The sequence below is a fragment of the Sciurus vulgaris genome (assembly GCF_902686455.1).
Source record: "Sciurus vulgaris genome assembly, chromosome: 1".
Taxonomy (NCBI): domain Eukaryota; kingdom Metazoa; phylum Chordata; class Mammalia; order Rodentia; family Sciuridae; genus Sciurus; species Sciurus vulgaris.
In genome coordinates, this window is record NC_136461.1 from 154,128 (window position 1) to 164,797 (window position 10,670).

Genomic DNA, 10,670 nt, shown 5'->3' on the forward strand with positions numbered 1-10,670 from the left:
CCCCAGCTATACCCGCTCTTTGCCACTGATCTCCAGCTGGATCTCACGGTCCCTCAGCTTCCGCCAGTGGCTGTAGTATCTGGTGAGTGGGGTTCCCTCTTCTCGGGCCTGTTTCTCCCAAGCATCCTAGGGGTGGGGTAATTCAGGGTCATGTCCCACTGTGGGCAAGCTTCAAACCCCTGACCTGTGCCCTCAGGCACCACCCCCAGCCCAGATACCAGTTCCCAACTGACCACTGCAAGCTGGTCAGAAACACCAAAGGAGACCCTCTGGCGACGACTACAGACGTGCTCTGCGTTCTCCTGCACCTTCTCCAACAGCTGGCGCATCTGCCGGCAGTAGTTGGCTACCTTGCACTCCCGGAGGAAGGATTTGAGCTGCAGAAGGAAGGGGGACTCAATCCAGCAGGCAGACAGGCTTCCCTGCACCCCAAAGGCATCCCAGTTAAAATCACACAGCAACTCCAGGGAGGCCCAACTGCACACAAGTGGGCAGCGGGCCACAGGTGGAATCAGGCCGCTCTCAGGCCAAACTCTGCCCATCTCTGTAAATAAAGCTCTTCTGGCAACAGCTACATTCACTCCCTCACGTGCACATGTGCTGCGGTGGCTGCCTTTGCACTTTGGCCAAAGGCCGGTAGCAAGACTGCTAAGAAACCACTACCATAAAGCCAAGGGCACTTACTGAAAAAAACTTGTTGACCCCTACTCTAGACCCCCATCCCTGAGAACTCTGAGTCCAACAAAAGTGCCCTGACTGCCAGGCATCACTATCTGGGATGGAGGCTACTGCCACATGCCAAGGGGCAGCAAGTGACTGCAGCCTTGCGCTTATGCGCGTGCACGTACACACACACACACACAAAACCTATTTGGATGGGCTTGAGATGCACCTCGGGTGTGGGCAGCAGCAGTGGCCCTCCCCCATGAGAGGTGTAGCCTGAGACAGGAAGAGTGGGCAGAGAGCAGACTGTCACGGGAGAAGCAGAGGAACTCCTCCTCCAGCCCCAGGACAGCACAGAAACACAGAGTTGGGGACCACCCACCCAGTGTGTGGACTTGGGTAGGTGGCTGATCTGGTCCCTGGAAGGCTCAGAACAGCCTTGCAAGGGGCCAACAGGTTGCGAGGATCCTTGGTGACCCATCCAGACCCATTCCAACCACCTGAGTGACTGATAAACTCCCACACCCCCATGGCCAGCCCACACACTGTGGCCCAGGGGGTCCAGCTGCCAGGAGGTGCCAGTGTGGTGCCCATAAGGGTCAGGCTCTGCTACTAGCCTTGTGAAGTTAGGACAAGGATACCTCCCTTCAGTCCCTGTGTATAAGGGGAGCTGAGCCCATTAAAAGATAATCCAAGTCAACCATAAAGCAGGCCCCCAGGGGTTTTGGGAGGGGAACCAGGCATCAGGTACACACCTGCAAGACAGCGGGCAGCACCAACTCGGGGAAGGCAATACTGTGGGCCTGGCCCTGAAGGTACTCCAAGGTGAGGTCATACAGCTGCTCCACTAGGCCATCCTGAGGTAGCAGGGAAGGACCAAGCTCATCAGGGGATGGGGCCCAGCTGCTCAGAGTCCTCCACCTCAGGCTGATGGGTCTGCTCCGGCTCCAGGGTGGGGGATACAAGGAAGCACCCACAGCCTCCCAGTCACACTCAGGCTCATGGGGGCTGGAACTAAGGGTCCCCTGGTCTCCAACCCAGGGAACCACAAGGGTCCATACCCAAACACTGTAGGATGGCCTTCTGAGGTTCTGCTGTGACCTCAAATGCAGCACAGCCCTAGGCCCACCCCCAGGAGGCTTAGAGGGCAGCTCACCCGGTATGCTTTTTCCTGCAGGTTGACATTCGATAGCTTCAGGACCACAGAGAAGTTGATGGGCCTGGAGCTCATGCGGCCGGGGCGCTTGTTGAAGTCCACCTGCTGGAAAATCTACCCCAGCCCATCGCAGTGCTCAGACCTCGGCTCATAAGTCCCTTCAACACAGGGATGAATGGCCAGAGGCAGCGCACCCTGAAGCCTGCCGACCCCTCCAAACTGTGCGCCTTCCAGAACTCTCACCTCCTTGCCTCATAGTGGGGTTCTGGTGGATGGAGCGGGACAAGGAGCACTGGTCCTCCCTCAGAGTCAGGGAGGCCATAAGGACTAGTGTCAGAAGGCCAAGAAGGAACCACCACTCAGCCTCCCTCCCAAAAGGCGGCACTTAGGCCTAGCCTGGCACAGCTAGCTACGACCAGTGTCAGGAGGCCAAAGCAACAACAGGGGCACAGAGCACAGGGAGATGGGAGTCTTGGGAGGGCCTGCAGCTTCCCATTCTCTCCACACAATACAGGCTGTGCACCCAAGCCTTCCCGAGAAGTGGAGGGAGCAGGCACTGAGCTTAGCCCCTGGTAGGAGATTCAGTAGGGCAGAACGCTGGGCAGCTGAGCTGGGGTCCAGGTGGAGGTTGATCCCAGCAGTGATTAACAACAAAGTGGTTCCCTATGGGGGAGGTCTGACTCCCACGAGGAACTACTCTCAACATCCCCCCCTGCCCTCACATCAGGGGATGGTAGGCCCAGATGCCCTGCTCACTTCAGCCTCTGTGCTCTGCCTACTCAGCCTGCACATGGCATGGGAGGCTCCACAGGGTGCTGCTGCAATAGGCCAAGGCAGGGTCCATGTGTGAGGGCTGCCCAGGGTGGAGGAGGAAAAAGAACCATGCACAGCAGTGGAAGAGACTGGGGAACACCCAGAGCCAGCAGGCAGGGTAGGAGGCCCTCAGCAGGGTGCCAAGGTAGAGAGGACACAGGGCTGGGCAGTTAGGGATCACACCTGGCTGCCACACAGAAGTAGATATGGCTTCTAGAGCACCTTCACAAAGCACAAACAGCAACCTCCTTTAGTGGAGGGCAGTGGGAACAGGCCTGCAGTTTCCTTTCCTCCCTGACCTGGAAACGGCAAGTCTCTGAACATCCTCTGCACTAAGGCCTAACTTGACACTGCTGTCTTCCTCCCTCAGAGCAGCATGGTGCTCACATGCACACAGCTGTTTAGGCAGGGCCCTTGGAAGTTCTGGAACCACAAACCTGGGTTTGAGGTCCAGCTCTCTTGCCTGCTCCAGTCCCAAGCAAACACCTATGTGGCCAGAGTCTGTTTCCTGCTGCAAACTCTGTGTCCTCAGGCCACCCCTCAGAGCACACCTGACTGACACCACCTTAGACAACAGGTAAAGTGCTGAGCAGAGGAATGTGCTCCATGAACCCATGCAGAGCTCAGGGGAGTGATCTGGACCCCTCACAGCAGACTCAGGGGCAGGCAGTCCCCCAAGAGAGCAGAAGCACCCTGACATGACCCACTCACCTCAAGGATGAAAGGCAGCACTGGGATGAAGATGCCGGAGCTCTCTGACAGCAGTGTTAGGGCGCGCACACAGTGCATGCGCAGGGGGTAGAAGCGGGCAGTGGGGACCAGCCTGGGAGGGGGAAGGCAGGAAGGGGCAGAGGCAGGTTCAGTTACCCACCCAACACTAGCTTTGGCCACCCACTGCCTCTTACCACCCAGGAGGGGCTTCCCTGCAACTCCGGCCAGATGAGCAGTCACAATGCCCACAGGAGGTAGCATCACATTCCCCCAGACAAGAACGGGGCACCACAAAACACCTTGACTTTAGTCCTGGTCTAAGCATCTGCTTCCTTGCTCAGCAGTGGGACAGGAGGGACACCCGTGCAGCCTTCAACCTAATGACATTCTAACATGGGTGGGGGTGCTATTCATTCCTGCCTCCTTTCCTCCCCACTCCTGCTTTCAGGGCTTCCTCTGCTGGACCTCCACCCCTGCTCCCAGTCTAGTGTTGCCAAGGCTCAGGATGCTTTTCAGGACAAAGGTGCCACCTCCTGGCCAAAGAGGCACAGAGCACCTCACAAGGAACCCCATGCCAGTGGACCAAAAAGGCCTTCACACTCTGCCTGGGCCCATTCAGCCCTCAGAGCATTGTGCTGCATGCAGCTAACCTGGCCATCAGGGACTGCCGAGACCCAGAGACACAAGGAACCTGCCCCTGACCAACTCACTTGATGCAGCCAATGACCACCTGCGAGAGAGGGTAGAGCAGGGGTTGGAGGACTTCGCTGGAGCTGAGGGTACTCAAGACGCGGCACCACAGGTAGAGGCAGTGCACATACTGCCAGTTGTACACAGACTGGTACGTGTCCTGGTCAAAGCAGAGCTCACCTGAGAGCTAGCCCCTCCTGCCAGGGCAGTGGCCAAGTGTGCCCCTCCCCTGTGCAGGTGCCTACCCACACCACCCACCATGTATACAAGGTGCTAGGCTGTCTCCCCCAACAGCCTAAGCTTTGGGGAGCCCCCAAGGCCCTCTGCTGGTCAGGCACCCAAGTCTGGAGGGCTGGCTGTGCACCTTCTTGCCCATGGTCATGGCACTGCGCAGGTGGATGGCGAGCTGGCGGATGTAGAGGAAGGCATGCTGATAGGAGATGCTAGGGTCCAGGGCAAGCAGCTCAGTCAACGTCCGCTGCATGAAGTTGATGAGGGGCAGAGTGCCTGGGGAGGTGAACTTGCAGTTCCTCACGTATGTGATATACATTTGCTGCCAGAGAGATCTCAGTCAGAGCCACCGAGCACCCACGACCTGTTTCCAAGTCATCTGCCAACACACAGGCCGTCTTCTATTGGAGCTGCTGCCTTAAGCGGGAACCACAGCTAAGCCAGGTGGCTGCAGACCCCCTTACACTGATCCGCAGCTCCCCATGCCTCTGATGATGCTCAGCCTCCTATGCATGCCCAAGTGTGTGCCTGCACACACTAAGTCCAAAGTGTACAGAGGGACCCTGCAGAGAATGTGCATGCTCGGGGGTGGGGAGTGAGCTATGCAACGGGTAAGGAGACAAAGCCCTGGGAGGGAGGCAGAGAAGCCTTGCTGCACGCTGGGCAGGTACAGGGGCTTTCAGAGGGTCCCTGTGCACAGGGGGCCGCCCTAGGCCTGGAGTGGAACAGCAGGGTTTGGATGCTGGCTGTGACCCCAGACCTATTTCTGTTCTTTCTGAATAAAGTTCTCATGCACTGATGAGAAGTTCCCCTGGGGACAGCTATGTAGAGCAGAGTCTAGGTAAAGCCCAGGAGGCTGAGGGTTCCTGTGCCTGCTGGCACTCCCACTTACTTGATGAGGAATGTGATCTAAGGACTCTGGTCTTCCCTGAGCCATGATGCCACCAGGGCCCAGCTAAGGGCACTGACCATGAAGGCAGCCTGCCGGACCCTCAGGCTGATTCCCAAGGCAGACCCTAAATGGACAGACTCAGGGCCCACACTACCTTCAGGACAGGGCTCAGGAAGACATCCTTCTTGTGCCGGCAGACTCTGATGAGGACAAGGAAGGCCAGCACCCGCAAAGACTCCTCGCCCGTGCTCCACAGAACCACCATCCTCTGGAAAGGGAGGATGTCACTGCCTGCCCCAGCTTTCTCACCCAGGAACTCCCAGGGCCAGCACATGCCTCCCTGAGCCAGGCCAGAGGCTTCTGTATTACTGCTGGGAGATAGCCCTTCCTAAAACACATCAGGAAAAGCCAGCAACATGATGGTCAGAGAAACCAAAATACAGACCACAGTGCATTGTGCCCTGTAGAGGCAAGACCATGAAAATTTGCCTTTACCATTAGGCGTGCATGAGAAACAGACAACTGTTCCAGCTTTCAAAACACAACAGAACACAGATGCCTTAGTGCGACCTGTTCTCACATTACTGAGTTACGCTGGCCTGCCTGGGTGGAGGGATGCCTGAGATGAGGAACCCAGGTGGAGGAGAAAAGGAGCTGCAGTATAGCTGCAGGAATGGGATGTATTTGTGGGTTGGCTATGTACACCACCAGCCATGCCAACACAGTACAACAGGCCTGCCCACCTTAAGCAACATGCGGCACTGCTTGGGAAAGGTCAGGTAGTAGGGCACCAGGCTGCTGATGTGCTGCAGGACAGCTGCTGACACCGTAGCTTCTGCCAGACAGGTCACCAGCTAGGGAAGCAGGAGGGGGCTGTGAGGCATTGAATTCATTTGAGTCTGAGGCTCAAAAAACACTGGACCACGTGAAATGGCCAGGGCCCTGCCTGTGACCTGGGATTCCATGCTCCTCCCCCACAGGAACTGCACCTGCATGACTGCACTCAGGTATGCCTTGATGTCCACACGGAGTCTGCCCCAGAGTGCACTGCTGGACGGCTGCGGGATCCTGCAGAAACCACACCCACCCCATCCCTGCACCTTAGACCTGAAGCTGCCTCCATTTGTTCCAGGTCACACCCTGCCCAAGGAAGATCCCCCACCACTCTCCACAGAAAGCTGAGGGACTTCCTGCAGCTGACAGACACAGCTGCTTATCAGGACCCTCTCAAGGGTGGCCCAGACTGATGCCCAACCCCCAGTAAAGCAGCACCAGCCCTTCCCCCAGACCACCCACTTAGCCAAAGCAGAGCAACTGCCCTCTGAAGTGCTGAGTCCTACTCTTCCCAGAAGGACTGCCCCAGTTGCCTCCCTCACACACCAGCCTCTTCTGGGTTCCCTTGGCCCCATCACACCACAACCTGCAGCAGCACTCAGGACCTTTGGGCTCTGGCCCCTGGGAAGACCCAAACGTGCACATTCACAAACATTTTTGCCTAAAACTCCAGAACTTTAAATCTTCTGGACTGAACATCTGGCATCAGAAGCTGGGTTCCTACAAGTTTCTCAAAGTTTATTCAGAGTTCTCAGAAATCTGCTGAATGCACCACAGACCAAGGGTAGGGTCCTGAGAGTCGCCCAGTCAGCTCCCTTTGTCAACATCAGCTATGGAGCCCCTGGAGCCGCTCATCTGCCCCAGGAGGTGGCCCTGCTCCCCAAGGTCAGTTGCAAGGACCGCCTGTCTTGTTGCCTGCTCATCTCACTGCATGCCCTCCACCCTCTACACCTGACCCCTTCAGTCTGCACTGCCTACACAAACACAAACACTGCCATGCCCTGGTGCAGGTAATCCCATCACCCCTCCTGATGCTGACAGCCAGGCGGAGCCTTTCTGCTTTCTTTTAAAGGAGTCCTGATAAAGTTGGATTCTCCGAGTCCTAGGAAAATCTAAAAGTAAAACCAAGCACACACCATGCTCTCAAGATCCTCAGCAGAGAATTTCTTTTCTGGAAGAAACGGGAAAGAAATGGGGCCACCCCATCCCCCAAAGGCCTCTTATGCCCTACCCTCTCAGGACCTCCAAAAGCCTGACCCTGCCATGCCTCTGTCCTAGCTGGGCCAACGCCTTTCTTGTGGAGCAGAGCTGTGATCACCCTGTTTATCTCACCTGCTGCTATCCTTTGGGACCTTTCCAAACAGCAGCTTATGGAGGCAGCCAAAGAGATCTCTAATGCAGAAGGTGACCAGAGCGTTGAACACTGTGAGGAAAGGACACAGATGTCACTCACAGGAGACAGCGCAAGCCAGCCTGACCCAGGCCCCCAGGACCCTGCTCACCAGCACTGTCTGTAACCTGAAACCTGCAGGCCTCAACTCCTTCCTGGTCTCCTTGGGTGGTAGCCACAGCTGCTCTGAACGCCTGCACCACTTCATGGAACAGCTTGGGAGTGAGGTGCTAAAGGGACAAAAGATCAGTAACTCTGGAGGAGCAGGAGGTTGCGCAAAGTAGAGCAAGAGGCGACTGACTCCAAGAACCTGCTCCTGAGAGAAAGGAGCCCCTTCCCACAACCTCAGAAATAGGGCAGAGGTGGGGGGCAGGGCCACTAAGTCATGTGCTGGCAACAAAAATGGAGACAAGTCCATGATCCTCCTGGAAGGGGAGTGAGTTTGCCTCAGGAGCCCCAGGGGAAAGGGCCAAGGGTCCCAAGTCGGAGGAGCAAGATTGCTGTCCTACCTGCCACGTGATGATGCAGCACCACGCTGCTGCACTTCCCACCTCCAGGACTGTCAGCCAAACAAAACACCTTTTTTCTTTTTTCTTTTCTTTTCGCAGTGCTAGAGAAACTGAGCCCAGTCTCGTGCATTCTAGGCAGGCATTCTATCGCTGACCTACATCCCTAGGACTAAATATCTCTTTTTTTTATTTTTTTCATTTTTGTATTTTAGTTGTCAATGAACCTTTATTTTATTTATTTATATGTGGTGCCAAGATGGAACCCAGTGCCTCACACATGCTAGGCAAGCGCCTAACCACTGAGTAACAATCTCAGCCTCCTGAGTACCTTTTCTTTACAACGTACCTATTGGCATCACACTACAAAACAAGAGCGACTACTCCAAGACACACATAACAGACATACCCACAACGGCCTGTCTTCAGGGAGCAGAGCCCTTGAGAGAAAAGCTGGACAATGACTGAAGAATACCGCCCAAAGCCTCATAGCACTCAGAAAGAACAGGTGGACATTGCATGCTGCTCAGAGAAGGGCTCTTCCCACCTATGCGGTCATGAGCAGTTCAATGAGACAAGGGCAGACTCCTGTCTGTGTGGGATCCAGCTGTTCAATCCACGCTGCTTCTCACCTCTGCAGCCTGCTTCCACCTCTCCACCATGGCGAGGGTCACAGGAACAGACTCATTCTTCTTCCGCTGCAGTTCTCCAGGGACTCTGTCCCCATCCTCTCCTCCATCTTCCTCCTCGCTCGCCTCCTACACCAGGTACAGAAGACCCAAGCTGGGGCAGGGCATAGAAGCCACAGGTGCCCTGATGCCCAGGTCTGCACTGTCCTCACCTCCAGTGCATCTGGCAAGGAGTGGAACTGCTCCTCTTCCTCAGAGCTGTCGGAGTCACTGAAGTTTAGTAGACTCTGGTCATTGTCCTGCAGGAACTTGTAGAACTCTGGGTCTCTGTCCTTCAGACGAGAGAGCTGGTCCTTGTGCTCAGAGGCAGAGCCTTTACGCCCACTGAGAAGGCAGGGGTCAGGACACCCAGTGGAAAACCAGTGTGAGGCAGGCATCTGGCCCCTCAGTCACCTGAGGCCTTCTCAGAGAGGCCACCAGGTTGTCTGCTCCCTGTACAGCAGCTGTCAACAACCAAACAGGACGTTCCCACGAGGCTGTTTTCAGAAAGCACAACTCTCTTCTAGACTCCACACCCAGCAGCCTCTCCCCACTGTTTTCACCTTGGGCACACAGACACCCAGCTTGGGCTCTCCCCAGACCTGCTGTGCTGGCACCTGCTCTACTGCGGTCCCTGCAAAGGACCTGTCCCTATAACTCATAAGCAATACCTTCAAAACCGCCAAGGTCTCCTTGCAAACCACCACATCTCTCAACTCTCAATCATCACGATAGCCTCTCTGTTCCCACCCTTGTCATCTATAATCCTTTTCGGCACAGACACAAGAGTGGCCCTTTCACTTTGTTTAAAAAATGTCGCATGACGTTGCTTCACAGCACTAGCCCGGAAGAAACTCTCCGTTTTACTGGCAGATCTATCTGACCTGATCCCTCATCACCGTTCTGGGCGCATCTTCGGCTCCCTTCCCGCTTCTGCCAGTCACTCGACTCCGCTTCCTCTAAAGCTCCCACTTCAAGGCCTTCGCCGTTCCTGCTGCACTGTCCGCATAGCTTACCCCTTAGGTTGTCACTCAAAATTCGGATCGTCGCCCTCCCAAATTTGGTCACTTGGTCCCCGCAAACGCTAGGTAAGCGCCCCAGCCCCGAGCTACAGCCCAGCCTCTTTGTTTTCAGACAGGGTGTCGTTAAATTGCCCAGACTGGCCTCAGAGCTGGGATCTCCTGCCTTCCGAGTAGCCGGGTTTACAGCGTGCACCCACCGGGTCTCCGCCCGACGCCCCTCGGCCCCTCGGCCGGTTCCTTACCGCCGCCGGCGCGCTGCGTACCGAGTCGCCCCACACCGAGCTCGCCCAGGTCGGAAACGCACCTCTGCTCACCCACCAGCGCCCGCCCCCGAGGCGCGCCGCCCAGGCGGCAGCGCCGGCTCACCTGGCCGCGGGGCCCCTGCCTGCCTCCGGGCGCCGCGCAGCTCCGCGTCCGCGCGCCTCCCGCGTCGCCGCCTCCCGGGAGCCCTCGGGCTCCGACTCCGACTCGGAGTCGAAGCCCGAGGCCAGGAACTCGTCCACCGTCAGCTCCTCCAGGCGCCTGCGGGGTCACGGGGTCATGAGGCGCCAACCCCTCGCCCCAGCCTCCGATAGGGGTGAGAAGAGACCGGCGCACAAGCGCCCGCGAGGAACACCGCCACCACTCACCTCCTGCGGCCCCGCGCCGCCGCCATGCCGCCGAGCTCACCGCGTGCGCCGCGCTTCCGGCCCCAGAATGCCGCGCGCTGCCGCACTTCCTCAGACTCGGCTCTGCCCCCGGCCGCGCCCCGCCCAGTCGCTGGCTCTGCGATTCTCGACCGCGGAGCCTGCGGCCTCCGGGCGGGAGGGCGGGTTCGCACCCTCGGCGCCTCCGGTGGACTCTGGCACGACTCCGGCACTCAGGCGCCGAACGCGGGCCAGCTCTGCGCTCTTCTCCGTGGCACGCTGTAATAACGGCTCCCACCTGGGGAAACCGTGCGGGTGCAGTGCGCTGACAACAGACAAAGCGTGCGACAGCGGAGACCTCTATACAAACAGCACACAAATCAACGACAAGCCGAGGGTCTAGTGGGGAAAACAAAAGAGAGACGGCAGCGATACAGACAGGCAGTTCGTCGGGAATCAGACCATGCT

At 57.3% G+C, this 10,670-nt stretch overlaps 1 protein-coding gene across 1 annotated transcript in view; it reads right to left on the bottom strand.

Moving 5' to 3' along the window:
* Positions 1 to 10,337, bottom strand: part of NOC2L (NOC2 like nucleolar associated transcriptional repressor) — a 12,270-nt gene extending 1,933 nt beyond the window's left edge. The window contains exons 1-16 of the mRNA XM_079111548.1: positions 10,206 to 10,337; positions 9,943 to 10,098; positions 8,728 to 8,899; positions 8,519 to 8,644; positions 7,493 to 7,610; positions 7,323 to 7,413; positions 6,146 to 6,224; positions 5,900 to 6,010; positions 5,311 to 5,424; positions 4,398 to 4,586; positions 4,054 to 4,193; positions 3,344 to 3,455; positions 1,820 to 1,933; positions 1,419 to 1,520; positions 234 to 377; positions 13 to 126 (exon numbers count right to left, since the gene is read on the bottom strand). Coding sequence (XP_078967674.1) covers positions 13 to 126; positions 234 to 377; positions 1,419 to 1,520; positions 1,820 to 1,933; positions 3,344 to 3,455; positions 4,054 to 4,193; positions 4,398 to 4,586; positions 5,311 to 5,424; positions 5,900 to 6,010; positions 6,146 to 6,224; positions 7,323 to 7,413; positions 7,493 to 7,610; positions 8,519 to 8,644; positions 8,728 to 8,899; positions 9,943 to 10,098; positions 10,206 to 10,231 — 1,908 coding nt within the window. The 5' untranslated portion in view covers positions 10,232 to 10,337. The remainder of the gene's footprint in view (positions 1 to 12; positions 127 to 233; positions 378 to 1,418; positions 1,521 to 1,819; positions 1,934 to 3,343; positions 3,456 to 4,053; positions 4,194 to 4,397; positions 4,587 to 5,310; positions 5,425 to 5,899; positions 6,011 to 6,145; positions 6,225 to 7,322; positions 7,414 to 7,492; positions 7,611 to 8,518; positions 8,645 to 8,727; positions 8,900 to 9,942; positions 10,099 to 10,205) is intronic.
* Positions 10,338 to 10,670: the final 333 nt, after the last annotated feature.